The 14,707-nt window shown below is 40.2% G+C and overlaps 1 protein-coding gene across 1 annotated transcript in view; it reads right to left on the minus strand.

Annotated features, from left to right (window-relative positions):
- Positions 1-2,065: 2,065 nt before the first annotated feature.
- LOC141340123 (nebulin-like) overlaps positions 2,066-14,707 on the minus strand; it is a 126,529-nt gene continuing 113,887 nt past the window's right edge. The window contains exon 141 of the mRNA XM_073845053.1: positions 2,066-2,215. Coding sequence (XP_073701154.1) covers positions 2,066-2,215 — 150 coding nt within the window. The remainder of the gene's footprint in view (positions 2,216-14,707) is intronic.

Here is a 14,707-nt window from a genome sequence, read left to right on the forward strand (position 1 = left end):
AAGCCTGTGTTCATTTGATCCAACTTACAACAGAAGCAGTAACATTTTTATTTCTTTACTGTTTTTACTATTTCAAAGCTGAGCTTTTAGCATCATTACTCCAGTCACATGATCCTTCAGAAATCATTCTAATATTCGGATTTGCTGCTCAAAAAACATTTATTAATATTATTATTATGTTGAAAACAGCTAGGTAATTTTTTTCAGGTTTATTTGATAAATAGAAAGTTCAGAATAACAGCTTTTATCTGAAATAGAAATCGTTTGTAACATTATAAATGTCTTTATCATCACTTTTGATCAATTAGCATCCTTGCTAAATAAAAGTATTAATTTCTATAATCCCCCCCCCCCCCAAAAAAAAAGAATTATACTGACTCCAAGCTTTTGAATGGTATAGTGTATAATGTCACACCAGCTTTTTATTTTTGGACCTTTCTACTCATCAAAGTATCCTGAATTAAAATGTACTCAACTGTTTTAAAAATTTATGATAATAATAATGTTTCTTGAACGACAAATCAGCATATTAGAATGAAAAATGAGCTTTGATCACAGGAATAAATTACATTTTAAAATATATTCAAATAGAAAGCAGTTATATTAAATAGTAAAAATATTGGACAATATTACTGCTTTGCTATGTTTTGGGATCAAATAAATGCAGGCTTGGAGAGCAGAATTCTTTAAAAAACATTGAAAATATTACTGTTCGAAAACATACTGTGGGAAATCATTTGGGGAAATCACCTGCTGGTATACATCATTTAAAGGTTTGGGGTCAGTATGATTTTTAATGTTTATGCTCAACAAGGCTCCAATATAACATACATTAAAAGCAGATTTAAAATAACTGCTTTCTATTTTCATATATTTTAGAATGTTATTTTATTCCTGTGATGCAAAGCAGAATTTTTAGCATCATTACTCCGGTCAGTTCAGTGTCACGTGATCCTTCAGAAATCATTTTAATATACCGATTTGATGTTGAAGAAACATTTCTTATCATTAAATCGGAAAATAGTTGCGCTGCGTAATATTTCCGTGGAAACCTTGATATATTTTTTTCAGGCTGAGTAGAAAGTATAAAAAACAGCATTTATGTCTTTTCTAACAGTGTAAATTTCTTCACTATCACTATTGATTCATTTAATGCATCCATGCTAAATATATCTCACTGAACCCAGTCTTTTGAATGCTAGTGTATTTTGTAATAGCTACAAAGCAGGTCTCTGTTAAGACTTGTAGTTTTAACATTCCGTGACGAGATTCATATTATGATAATGAGTTAAATATAACTTGAAATGATTATGTGAAAACATGCAAAAGCTGCCTAATCACAATACACAGGCATTTTGGCAGAAATTAAGTCCGGTTCTGCCAAAAAAATTAGTCATGGTTGGAATGTTCAGGATTTTTTGTTTTCTTTCCATGTTTGTATATTTCAGGAGCAGCTGAAATAATGAAGCAGTATTGGTGTGCTAGACAGCATCTCCACATCTCTTATCTCAATATCGGCTGTTCCCTTTTCCTCTCTTTATTTCAGGGTCACAGAGGGACATTTTGTCCTTTCACCTGCTTCCCACACCCTTGAACTCTCCTCTTTCTTTCTCTTTATGGCTCGTACACAAGTCGCTCCACCCTTCCCACAGCGATCTTGCCACACAGTGCCTCGTGCTGATGGCTATTTCAGGGCACTGGGACCATTCATTGTTACATCCCACAAACAAAAACACACACATTCACAAAAAAACACACACTCGGATCCTCGTAAACACAGAGCGAATGATTTGTGTCGTATTTCCTCTCTCCCGTCGTACATGACAGGAATAGAAGTGAAACTCTCCACCCAAAGAGCATTGTGGGAACACGGTGACTCATTGGACGAAAGGGACGCTTTCCGCTGTGGCTCAGCGTCCTCGATCAGTGGCCAAAAAAGCCAATCGACAGCTTTGCTCTCGCTTTAGCAAGAGTGATGGACATTTGAAGAGTGGCTCTCACCCATCAGGGGATCAAAATCATTGAAGATGTTTCTGGCCCGAGGGGCCCTTTCCCATGATCTGTGTCATGAGAGCTGTGATTGTTGGCCTGCTTTGTGAGAGGAGCTTTGTTTGTGAATGGCATGGGAACAGAGGTTGGGAGACTGGCGAACTCTTTGCATGCAGAACGCTAGCAAACGGAGCATGTGCAGGCAGAGCGCATCCATACAGTGAGTCTGTGATAGTGAGGAGAGCATGAGCAGTGTGGCAGACTATCAGTTGGGCTCTTATTGAACAACCCACCCTGGTATGTGAGTCATGACAAGTTATGAAATGCCAAACAATATAAAAATTAACACCTATCGTTCATTTGTGCTCGTCGTAGCGCTTCTGAAATGTCTGCCGTGGTGTGAGGCTGTTTTAAGACGTGTCACAATACTGACATAATGAGAACGCCTCTAATGAATAGAAGCATGGGAATGAAGTGTGTCATGAGGAGTATATTGTATAAGTAGAGCAGGGCCGAAGCTATAGCAAGTGTAGAGTACAAGCTTGAGAAAAAAATGTGCAGAAGGGATCACATTCACAGAAATCTTAAGGAAAAGGTTAAGTAAACTTTGTTAGATCGTTCCTTAGTGCAGTTGAAAAATTCTAAAGACATTCCTTAAGAACATTTTTTTACTCATGAGGTTGCCTTGTGTACAGTGAATTCAAAACTTTACAATCTTAAAGGGATAGTTCACCCAAAAATCTAAATTCTGTCATTCCAAACCTGTAAGACCTTTGTTCCTCTTTTAGAACACAAAATATTTTTGATGAAATCTACCATGTTCAAGATCCAGAAGGGTACCAAGAACATCGACAAATTAATCCATGTGACAGTGGTTTAACCATAATTTTATGAAGCTATGAGAATACTTTGTTGCGCAAAAAGAGTAAAATAACTTCAACCCTTGCTGTCTATGGAGGGTCAGAGAGCTCTTGGATTTCATCAAAAAAAAAAAAAACTTAATTTGTGACCCTGGACCACAAAACCAAAAGGTAAAATTTTACAAAACTGAGATGTATACATCATATTGTCACGGATTAGGCAGGAACACACGAACAACGACGTAATAAAAAGACGTATATTTAATAAATCCAACGGAATACAAGTAGACACAGGAACACCAGGGGAAAACATCCATATAACATCAAAGACCGACAAGAGTACAGGGGAAAACACACACCTTAAATAGACTAATTACACACACAGGTGCAGACAATGACAGAGAAACCAAAAACACTCAGAACAGCGGGGGAAAATGGGAGAAACCAACAAGAAAGTCCGGGGGTGTGACATTACCTCCCCCTCCCGGAAGGCACGTCCTCGTGCCGACAAACAGACAAAAGGAAACAGTACAAAGTCTTAGGAGGGGGCTTAGGTGGAGGACGGACTCCCGGGAGGAGGGCACAAGATGGAGTTCAGGGTGGTGATGGAGGGAGGAGCCAAGGAGGTGACAGGAAGGGGCTGGAGCAGGAGGAGCCAGGTGGGACCCAGAACTCAGCCATGATGGGATTCCAAGGTGGAGCCGATGGATGGAGGAGCCATGGTGGAGGAGAGGCTGACGACTCCATGGGGCCGACCGACGGTGGCGGAGCAGGTGGTGGTGGAGCCCGAGGCGGAGACGGAAAGCCGAAGATCTTGGGTGACACCGCGGATCCGGAGGGCCAAGGCGGAACCCAAGGCTCTGGCGACCAAGGCGGAGATGGAGATCCGGAGGTCCGCGGCGGAGCCGGAGCGACAGAGGGCCGAGGCTGTGCCCGCGGGAGGGAGGAGGTCCACCGAGCCGGTGGGACGGAGCGACGAGGCACAGCCGGAGGAGTATAGTCCAGAGGCGATGGTGGGGCGACGACTGACTAGGGCAGAGCCGGAGGGACGATGGAGCCCGGTGAAGCTGGTGGACCGACGGGCGACGGCGGAGACGAGGGAGCAGAGAGCCGGGGTGGAGCCGCAGGGTCGGAGGGCCGAGGCGGAGTCCAAGACTCTGAGGCTGGAGGCGATGGTGAGGGATCCTCCAGCTATGACACCGATGGATACTGGCAGACCCGCGGCGAACCCACCACACAGATGGTGGGCTGAGGGTGAGCAAGGGGACAGACAGAAGACAGCGGGGATTCAGGAAGGCTGGGCGGAACCAGCGGAGATTCAGGTATAGACAGAAAAGGGAGGGTGGGTGGGAAATCCAGGCAGACAGGTAAATTCGTAAAACAGTCAATTAAGTCCCCAGAGTCTTGTTCATGCTCACTCCCAGTGGTGGTGCAGTGGGCAGGGCTCTCTACCGCCCTCTCTTGTTCCACGAAGCACTCCACCGTCGCAGATGTAAAGGCCGGCTCTCGCACCTGGTCGGAAGTTTTGAACCCATTGGCGATCCATAATACTGTCGCTCCGGGCTCGGGCTTCCCGTCTACGAAGGGCTCTTACTCCGTGGGTCGGGGTGGCTGGCTGGGCTCTGGGTCCGGAGTGTCCACTCCACAAACGCGGCGAAGTCCGCTCGAGGGCCGTCCTCGGACAATGGCGCTCTGCAAGACGTGTTGAGACTGGCGTCATAAAACGCACAGAGCGCGTCGTCCGGATAGCTGGTGGCATTAGCTACGAGCTGGAACATTAACGTATTACCCTCGAGCGGTAAATCCTCCTGCTTCAGCCGGAGGAGGATGAATTCAGGACGGAGGAAGGAATCCATGGGGGAAAACACTACGGAAACAAAAAGACTGAAAAACAGAACGAAAAACAAAACGGGGTGGAATACGCCAAAAAAAAAAAACTGTTTCGGTCGGTCTTTCTGTCACGGATTAGGCAGGAACACACGAACAACGACGTAATAAAAAGACATATATTTAATAAATCCAACGGAATACAAGTAGACACAGGAACACCAGGGGAAAACATCCATATAACATCAAAGACCGACAAGAGTACAGGGGAAAACACACACCTTAAATAGACAAACTAAGTACACACACAGGTGCAGACAATGACGGAGAAACCAAAAACACTCAGAACAGCGGGGGAAAATGGGAGAAACCAACAAGAAAGTCCGGGGGTGTGACACATATGAATGCTCAATAAATAAGCTTTCTATTGATGTATGGTTTGTTAGGATAGGACAATATTTGGCCAAGATACATCTATTTGAAAATCTGGAATCTGAGGGTGCAAAAAAATCAAAATACTGAGAAAATTACCTTTAAAGTTGTCCAAATTAAGCTCTTAACAATGCATATTACTAATCAAAAATTACATTTTGATATATTTATAGTATGAATTTTACAAAAAATCTTAATGGAACATGATCTTTACTTAATTTCCTAATGATTTTTGGCATAAAAGAAAAAACAATAATTTTGACCCATACAATGTATTTTTCGCTATTGCTACAAATCATAGACTGTAAAAAAAGATGGACAACGCGTCTCCGCCTCTTTCCACTATAGAAAAGTGAAGCCAAAACATCTAAATATGGCCGCTACCATCTTGGGGGAAATTGCGTCATTTGGAGCCAGAGCATGCGCAGTAGAGACTCGTTTGGAGCCAGAGTCTGCGCAGTAGAGTCGTGAGGCGGAGCCGCGGTGTCAAAATCCCGCCCAAACTCCCGCAGACCCAATCGCACGATCACAATCATGACACCACACCCCGTTTTTATAGCATCAAATAACTACTTATTAAAAAAAGCAAACTTATTAGAAAAACGAACACCTGAACATGAATCAGCATTATAGGAACCACCTCACATGATGGAAATCATCTTTGGAAAAAAATTATTTGAAGTGTAATTCGATTATTTAGTTTGGCTCACGTCCCATTAGATTACATGGAGAGGGCGGGGTTTATGACCTATACTGCAGCCAGCCACCGGGGGGCGATCGAAAACTTTTGGCTTCACTTTTCAGGACACCTACGGCACGCTTGCTACAAATATACCCCAGCGACTTAAGACTGGTTTTGTGGTCCAGGGTCACATGTGTTGCAAAGATGAATGAAGGTCTTGCAGGTTTGGAACGAAATGATTAATGACATAATTTTTGTGTCAGCTATCCCTTTTACTAATATATTTGCCTATCTATTAACACTTTCTTAAGTAGCGAGCTCCTCACAATAATTTTTTTCAATGTAAATTGTGATACATCATAACGGCGTTGAGTGTCACAAGGAAAATTTATTTGCTAGATTCTTGCATTAGTAATATGTATTATATGTAGCTAATGCTGTAATTCTTAATATTTGAAACAGCCCAATACATGAAATATTATAAAAAGTATTAATTACCTTTTCTGTATTTAAGTTTATTCTAACTAAGTGATTTAACAATAGTTTTTCAGAATTTGAAAGATTTTCTTAAGAGCCATTTTAGGAAATAAGATAAGAGCATTCTTAAAGGAATAGTTTATCCAAAAATGAAAATTCTGTCATCATTTACTTTTTGTTTGTACATTAGAACTCACTGGTCACCAAAACTGTTCAGTTACCATCGATCTTCAAAATATCTTCTTTTGTGTTCTGCAGAAGAAAAAAGTCATACAGTTTACAACTTGTGGGTAAGTAAATGATGACAGAAATTACATTTTTGGTGAGCTATCCATTTTAAAGAGCATTTTTGGATATTCTTAAAAGGATAGTTCACCCAAAAATGAAAATCCTGTCATTAATTATTCACCCTTATGTCGTCTCAAACCTATAAGACCTTCATTCATCTTCATAACACATATTAAGATATTTTTGATCAAATTTGAGAGCTTTCTGACCCTGCATAGACAGCAACGCAACTGAGACGTTCAAGACCCAAAAAGCATGTGTCGTGGTACTCTTGTGAATAGTGGTGAAGACTGACACGGATGAGAAGAAATGGTTAAATAAAGTTATTGTTTTTTTGTTTTTGTTTTTGTGCACAAAAAGTATTTTTGTAGTAGCTTCATAGCATTACTGTTGAAAAACTGATGTCACATGGAGTATTTTAATGATGTCCTTATTACCTTTCTGGGCCTTGAACATGTCAGTTACATTGCTGTCTATGCAGTTTCAGAAAGCTCTCAGATTTCATCAAAAAATACCTTAATTTAAAAAGGCTTATGGTTTTGGAATGACATGAGGGAGAGTAATTAATGACAGAATTTTCATTTTTGGGTGAACTATCTCTTTAACTCTTTTAAGTAAGATGAAAATAGCAATAAAATGTTTTGCGATTCCAACCCAGAGAAGTCTTTGTTAAATCTATGGTAGAAAAGTTTACATAAGCAGAGCTGGAGAATAGAGCTTAATCATAAAATATGCTAGTTAGGAGTGAATGAGGTCTCAGAGATGAAGTTTACCAGAGAAGAGTTCATAAGAGGTTTTTGAGAATAATGTATACTAAAAAAAAGCATACAAGAAAGCTTTGGAATTAAGAATGCAGTTGGAGATTTCACTGAAGAAGTTTGATAGAGGAGAGTCTGAGAGTAAAGCATGGTAGAGAAAAATGTCTCATTGTTTAAGTATGCCAATAAGGCATGCATAAAAAGACCTTCGAAATGAGGTATGCTAGAAAAGCAGCATTCTTCAGTGTAGTTTGCAGGAGAAGTGTATATAAGTTTAAGGTACAGGAATGCTCATTCTGAGTGAGCGTGAGCTGTGGACGGTGGATTGTGCTTTGTAAACACTGAGAGGTGGCTCTCATGCTCTGTCCATGTGCCAAGAGACTGTCCACCCCCGCACCTCTACCACAGCTTCTGCAACCTCTCCAGCTCTTTCTGACCATCTGTCTTCACTTCTACCAGCCCAAGGCATGAAAGGGGCACCACAGGCCAGAAACCACCAAAATCACGATAAATAATTCTCCTCTCATCACCCATGTGGAATCCCACAGACCCCTCGCATGAGAAAAGTCCTGAAATAGACAGTTTTCTGTCTTCTGACAGCTTTATAAACCAGTTTCATGGCTCTTTCTGCTTTAGGTTTAATTCTATTCAGCATTTATATAGTTTTACTAATGGTAGTCATCACAAAGCAGCTTCACGGGGTGTCTGGTCTCCACTCCACTCAGCAAGCACAAATTTACCGAAGACGAAATAAGAAGAATAGTTGTCAACCTGTATGCATTACACAGTACAATGCACATTCAAAGCAGCTTTCTGAAGTGCGAGTGACTTTGAAAATGCTAGTGTTGGAGAGTATGTTGACCTCAGAAGTGTTCGCTATCTGACTTTGTTAACTGAGAATGGACTTGTGCTAAAGTGAATGGCGGTGAACAACTAAAGTTTGTCATTTTCTATGATAAACACGGTCAGTGCAGATCATGTAATTTGTTTAGATCACTGTCATTTGTTCTATACCTTCAACAAGACACTGCTTAGCCGGGACTTAATATCCTCCACACAATGCATTCTGACACGGTTACATAAGAAGGCGTTTGTGAGCTATTCTTAGCACTGCCTCACTGTGATGCGCTGCCTGGAATAAGAAAGCCCAGACCTGACAGAGCGGGAAACATTCGTGTCGTGAGAAAAATAAGGCTCCCGTCAATTTTTTCCCCTCCCTCTCTTTATTATTATTTTATTTGCTGCTTTTGGGGCAACGAACAAGAGGCTGTGTGTTTGCTAATAATACGTTTGCTCCATGAAACAAAAAACGAGGCTGACAGTAAATACACAGTTGAATATAGCATGCAGCATATGTGAATATATTATTACTTGTCTTTTTACAGTGATTTACAGAATTTTCATAATAGCTAGTTGACTATATTTTGTTTGCAAAAAAATGAAAAAATCCTAGGTACTATAGCACATGCTATGAAACACTGAGCAGTGGTGCTTATACAGCAGATTGAGGATCGATCTGGCTTGTAACATTTCTTGATTTCCAGTCATTTGCTGTCATCCCTATAAATTCAAAAATTTAAAGCTTCATATATAAGTATGTATTGGTCAATACTGGATATATTAGACAATACAAGTGTGTAATTACATAAGAACAACAACGAGTGGCTTTAAAAACCCTATATATATATTAGGGGTGTGCAAAGCAGCCGGTATTTGTATCTGTATTTGTATTTGTTGAGGGGGGAAAAGTATTTGTATTTGTATTTGTATTTGTATTCGAGTAAAATTCAAAATAGGTTTAAAAATCCTGTTTTTTTGTGCGCTAAACTTTTAATTTACGTTATAGTGTAAGTATTCTTTAATTATATCCATTATAATAATTATGGATATGCAATATTGGTTGATGTTTTTGAATAACAAGGAACGTCATTGAAAAAAATAATAATAACATGACAGCCATTACCTCATCCATGGTTAAACCAACTAATAAAATACCATTGTGAACATTATGAACCCCACCCACCACCTGTCCTTGTTGGAGGATGCTGAACAGACAGAATAAAAATAAAAATGTTCTTCTTCTGAAAGAACTTCTTTCTCGTGGCGTCTGCCGTTGCTAAGCAACCATGACCTGATCTCTCAATGACGACTCGGAAGTTTCAGCAAAGCATAAATGGATTTCCAGCATTAAAAATCGCTTGCATTAGCTCTGCTATTAAATTTCTTTAAAAATGGTTATTCATGTACAGATATGATCAGCTGTTCCTCCAACTTGGCTGTTTTTTCAATGGTATAAGGGAAAGGGTGAAGCTGATTTGTTGGTTCTTGTCACATGACCTGCGTGCGCATGTGGCATTCTGAAAAGTTGAGATGTATTTATCCCAGTGTTGCCAGACGTACGATAATTATCGTATTTGTACCATAATTTTGACCTCTGTACGATGTACGATCAATAATACCACAATGTACGATAATTTCAGAATTTTGTGACACCATGGTCGTTGTAATTATAGAGCTTCTATTCTCAAAGATCTAGCTGTGTGGATCCTACGTCTACATGATTGTGAGGAGACGTGAATGTGAACGCATGTCTTTAATCCAATCTTACGTCTTCTCAACCAATATCATGTGGAGAATGGCTCTCTATCAGGAGTACAGGTTAACGTTCCTGTCGCACTTATGACAGTTGTTTCAAAACTGAGGTTGTTAGTTTAACAATAAAGTATAGAAAATGAGTGCTGAAAAGGATAAATAGCTGTAACATCTTGATTAATAGCTGTATTTTGAACGTTTGACTCGGGTAAAATAATTAGTTTAGCATTGCAATAAGGTATAGAAAATGAGTGCTGAAAAGGATAAATAGCTGTAACATCTAGATAAATATCTTTATTTTGAACGTTTGACTCAAATACGATAATTTTCTCCCAAATACGATAATTTTGAGCTTCTGGTACGATACTTGGACATTTCCAATCTGGCAACACTGATTTATCCAAAGACTATAGAATATTTATCTCGATGTGGCGCGGACGCGCCTGGAAAAAACGAGCGCGTAGCACCGTGTGAGCGTTGCTTTCATTATGAGCGCGCATACCGCGCGTCTACATTTGAAATAACGACGAACTTTAGCGCGCATTTGAACGGCCCTTAATAGAATAATCTCCCGATCAAACTCTGCTTCCCAAAGTTATAAACCCAGTTAAGGTACAGAAATATATTCATCAAAAATAGTGACGCAGTGAAGTCTTTTTTCACCCAGCCGAGTCTTCTCTGTTGCTGTGTGGAGCAGCCTGATGGTGCGTTCACACCGGACGCGACTTGCGCGGAAAAAACGCGCTATTCGCGCGTAGTTGAACGCTTGAACATTTGAGTTTACTCGCGCCATTCGCGCGGTAAAATTCGCGTCATTCGCGCGTGACATTTTCTTCACAACAGACGCGAATTCGCGTGAAGGGAGGGGCTTCTGCCACTCGTCAGCGGGAAAGTAGTTGTATAGGTGAATGAGCTCAATTTGCCAGCTTTAGCTTGCTTGTAGTCTCAATATGTATGTATATATAGGTTAAATTGAGTAAAGAGCGTTTTTTAAAACTAACCAGATTGTCCGACCTCTTCACTCACTTTATTCTTAGCAAGATCCCTTTTATTCCTGTTTCTACAAAAGTCCAAAGATGTATCGTACAGCTCCGAGGAACCACAGACAGCAACGGTGATTTTGTCCGCCATTGTTGTTTCGGATTTCTGCCTCCGTCACTACTAGAGCAAGCTCCTGATTGGTTACCGCGGCGCGGAATTCCGCCGAAGTTCAGATTTTTGAACTCGCGCGTTTCGCGCGATTCGCGCGAATGGCGCGGCAATCGCTTGAACGCTCAATGCGCGCCGCGCCATTCGCGCTATTCGCGCGTTTCGCGCCGCCTCATTCGCGCGTTTCGCGCCGCAGGATGGCTATTCGCGTCTTTGCATTGACTTAACATGTAAATCACTCGCGCTTGCCGCTTCATTCGCGTCCGGTGTGAACGCACCTTGAGTCAGTCACCTCTTTTACCCCCACCCCCCGACTCCTGAATGTCACTCACTCATTCATGCGGGCATACACTGACTGCGGTCTCCTGAGGAAACGCAGCTTTTTTGATAGAAAGTTTTTCTTGTTCCCGAATACAAATATTTATTAAGGTATTTGTTCGAAATAAGTATTCGTTAAAAACACGCTATTTGTGCCTTTCCGAATACCGTATTCGGGTTCGGCTCCACCCCTAATATATATATATATATATATATATATATATATATATATATATATATATATTAGGGGTGGGCATAGATTAATTTTTTTAATCTAGATTAATCTAGATTAATTTTGGAATTAATCTAGATTAATCTAGATTAAAATGGCTAATTTGAATTCTGCTGAAGGCATTCAGAATATGTGTGCTACCCAAATAATGACTAAAAGTAAGTCTTTGAGATCGGGTTTCTCAAGCCAGGTGGCGCATTAGACCAGGGGCTCATCTCCTGTTTCCAAAATGCTTCACAAACTGCTTGACAATTGCATTTACAACACAATTAACTATACAAACTTGTGTAACCAACTATTCCCACACTGCATGTACTTCTGAGTAAAAGATTAATACACAGATGCGCAAGGGCATGGATATTAGTGGTGCAACGGATCACAAAACTCACGGTTCGGATCACATCACGGATTTGGAGTCACGGATCGGATCATTTTTCGGATCAGCAAAAAACAAACAAAACAAAACAAAAAAGTTTGTTTTTTTACTAATTACTGAATGCTTACTTTAAGTACTTCTAATCCACAGCAAACACTACTAGCTGAACTAATAAAGTCAGTAACAAAACAAGAACAATTACACAAATATCAAGTGTAAATGAATACAACATAAAGTTACGTATAAAATCAATAACCTTAGAATGCAGGTGTGGAAATTTAATAATTAATTGTAAAATGCCTAGTGCTTCTCACTGCAGGTATTTATAGGATGCTGTCTCTTTAAGGCCAAATGCACGTACCGAATACTGGCACGCATCTCTTTCTCAGCTGTTTCGGTTCACTGAAGACATAACCCACTGTGTTTACCAGAACACCAAAACGGGTATTAAGACATGACTTTGTATGTACGTTTCTGTTCAAAAATAAGTTAAAGAGGAATCAATCTGTGTGAATCGCGCCTCTCTCTCTCTCTCTCTCTCTCTCTCTCTCTCTCTCTCTCTGTGCGCGTGCTCTCTTTAGGTGTGTGCGTCAGCGTGCGTGTTCCCTTTTTAAATTGGTAAATTGGCAAGACAAAACATGTGCCAATTATAAACTTTTACTCTATGATGGTTAAACTTAACAGTTAATCCGCGAATCACATGCGTGCCGAACCGGTTTGGTCTGTACGGATCACGGATCATCATACACTCAATTCGGCTAGGTATACGTCATCCGCGCTAAACTATCAAGGTGAAAGTCATCATAGCTTGCGTAGTTTAGACCCAGCTCCCAACCCAACTTTGAGAATAGATTAACGGCGATATTTTTTTTATCGCCCGATAAGAGTCTCACGTTAACGCAGCACGTTAACGCCGATAACGGCCCACCTCTAATATATATATATATATATATATATATATATTAGGGCTGTCAATCGATTAAATTTTTTAATCGCGATTAATCGCATGGTTGTCTTGAGTTAATTCGCGATTAATCGCACATTTTTATCTGTTCTAAATGTACCTTAAATTAACACTTTTTAAAGTTTTTAATACTCTAATCAACATTGGCATGGATGCTTTAAGCAAATATGTGTTTATTATCAGTGAAACCATACTTGACTAGACTAACTTGTTTCAAATGTCATAGATGTTTTTCAAATAACTTGTTCATGTCTATTAGACACATGAAAAAAAGAACATAGAAACACCAGGTTCCCATTACTTCTCTTCTTTGCACTGAGTAATTTACTTACACAAGCCTGTTTACATTATTTGCAGGACAGGGCAGCTCACTTCTTCTGAACATGCAAAATCTACATTTATTATTACATTTGTTTGCCTCTTGGTGCCCACATACTGTCATTTGATGCAGCCAAGTTCTCAACAAAACTGTTTCCATTGTTTTGATGTAATATTTCTGTTTTCAGACAACCAAAGTAATATGAAATAATGACTGAAAAAAATCCTGAATTATGATCATGATTCAATCACTGAAAAGAATCATTTACCGGCATCTGGACATAAATCACTATTCCCTGCATTATTATCGTTGTTTTTAACTTCCTGTTTGAATGCCTTCAGGATCCTTTGACTTTTTAGGAGTTTAGCCATTTAAAGTTATGTGATCCCAAAAACCTGCTTCTTTTATGTTTTAATGTATTGTTTTGGTTATAATGTACTGATTGGAGAGCCTGGTCTCATGCAAATGCGCACTAGCACGACTTTCTGTTTCTATTTGGCGTGCTATTAACAGCTGAAATTAACTTTGGCGTGCATATGATATGCAATTATGCATGTGTTTGACGTGCATTTAATACGCCGTTTTCGCGTGCATACTCGTATGTGGCTTAACGCATTAACCCCACAGCAACAATCCTAACGTAGCCCGACTCCGCTTGCATTCATTAAATATGGCAGAAGTGCCGGTGTACGCAAAAGGATAAAATACAGAAGTACCTGCGTACCGGCCCACTTCAAGCACTGGAATGAACATAACATCTGTTTTAACCGAAAGCGCTGCTCCACTGCCGCTCGCTGAACAGAGCAGACGCAGATATGAAGAGAGGGAGGTGCGCGCGCATTCATTGGGAGACCTCACGCACGTTCAGCAAAACCGAAGAGCCTTAGAAACTATATTGGGTTTGTCCAATTATGTGTTTATGTATTGTTGCTAGACACTTTTCGCTAGGTTGGCAGCACTGCATCCATTTCATTTCTTTAACTATGGGCTAGGTAGTGGGTCAAACAGAAATTCGCGCTGCGTTAATCGCGCGTTAATAAAATTAGTGCCGTTAAAATGAATTTGCGTTAATGCGCGATTAACGCGTTAATTTTGACAGCCCTAATATATATATATATATGCAACAGTAATGTTTGGTTCTGAAATCTGATTGGCTGAGAGGTGTGTAGTATTCTAGTGATATAGGAACTCTAACCGTTTCACCGTTTGTATCACTTCACTTGCAGTCAATATTAGAAAATTTCGATAGCACAAATGTTTAAATATATAAGAAAACCACAACGAGTGTCTTTAAAAACCCTGTTTTGTGCGAACTACTTCCTTCTGCCATGGATACAAATCTCAAGTTGACAGTTTAACAGTTGAGTCCAAGCCTTCGTTACTAATTCGAAATATATATGTTTATCCAAGAGTCCTCGGATCTGATCAGTTGAGAAGAGTGCAG

Source organism: Garra rufa, chromosome 8 (genome assembly GCF_049309525.1).
Source record: "Garra rufa chromosome 8, GarRuf1.0, whole genome shotgun sequence".
Lineage (NCBI taxonomy): Eukaryota > Metazoa > Chordata > Actinopteri > Cypriniformes > Cyprinidae > Garra > Garra rufa.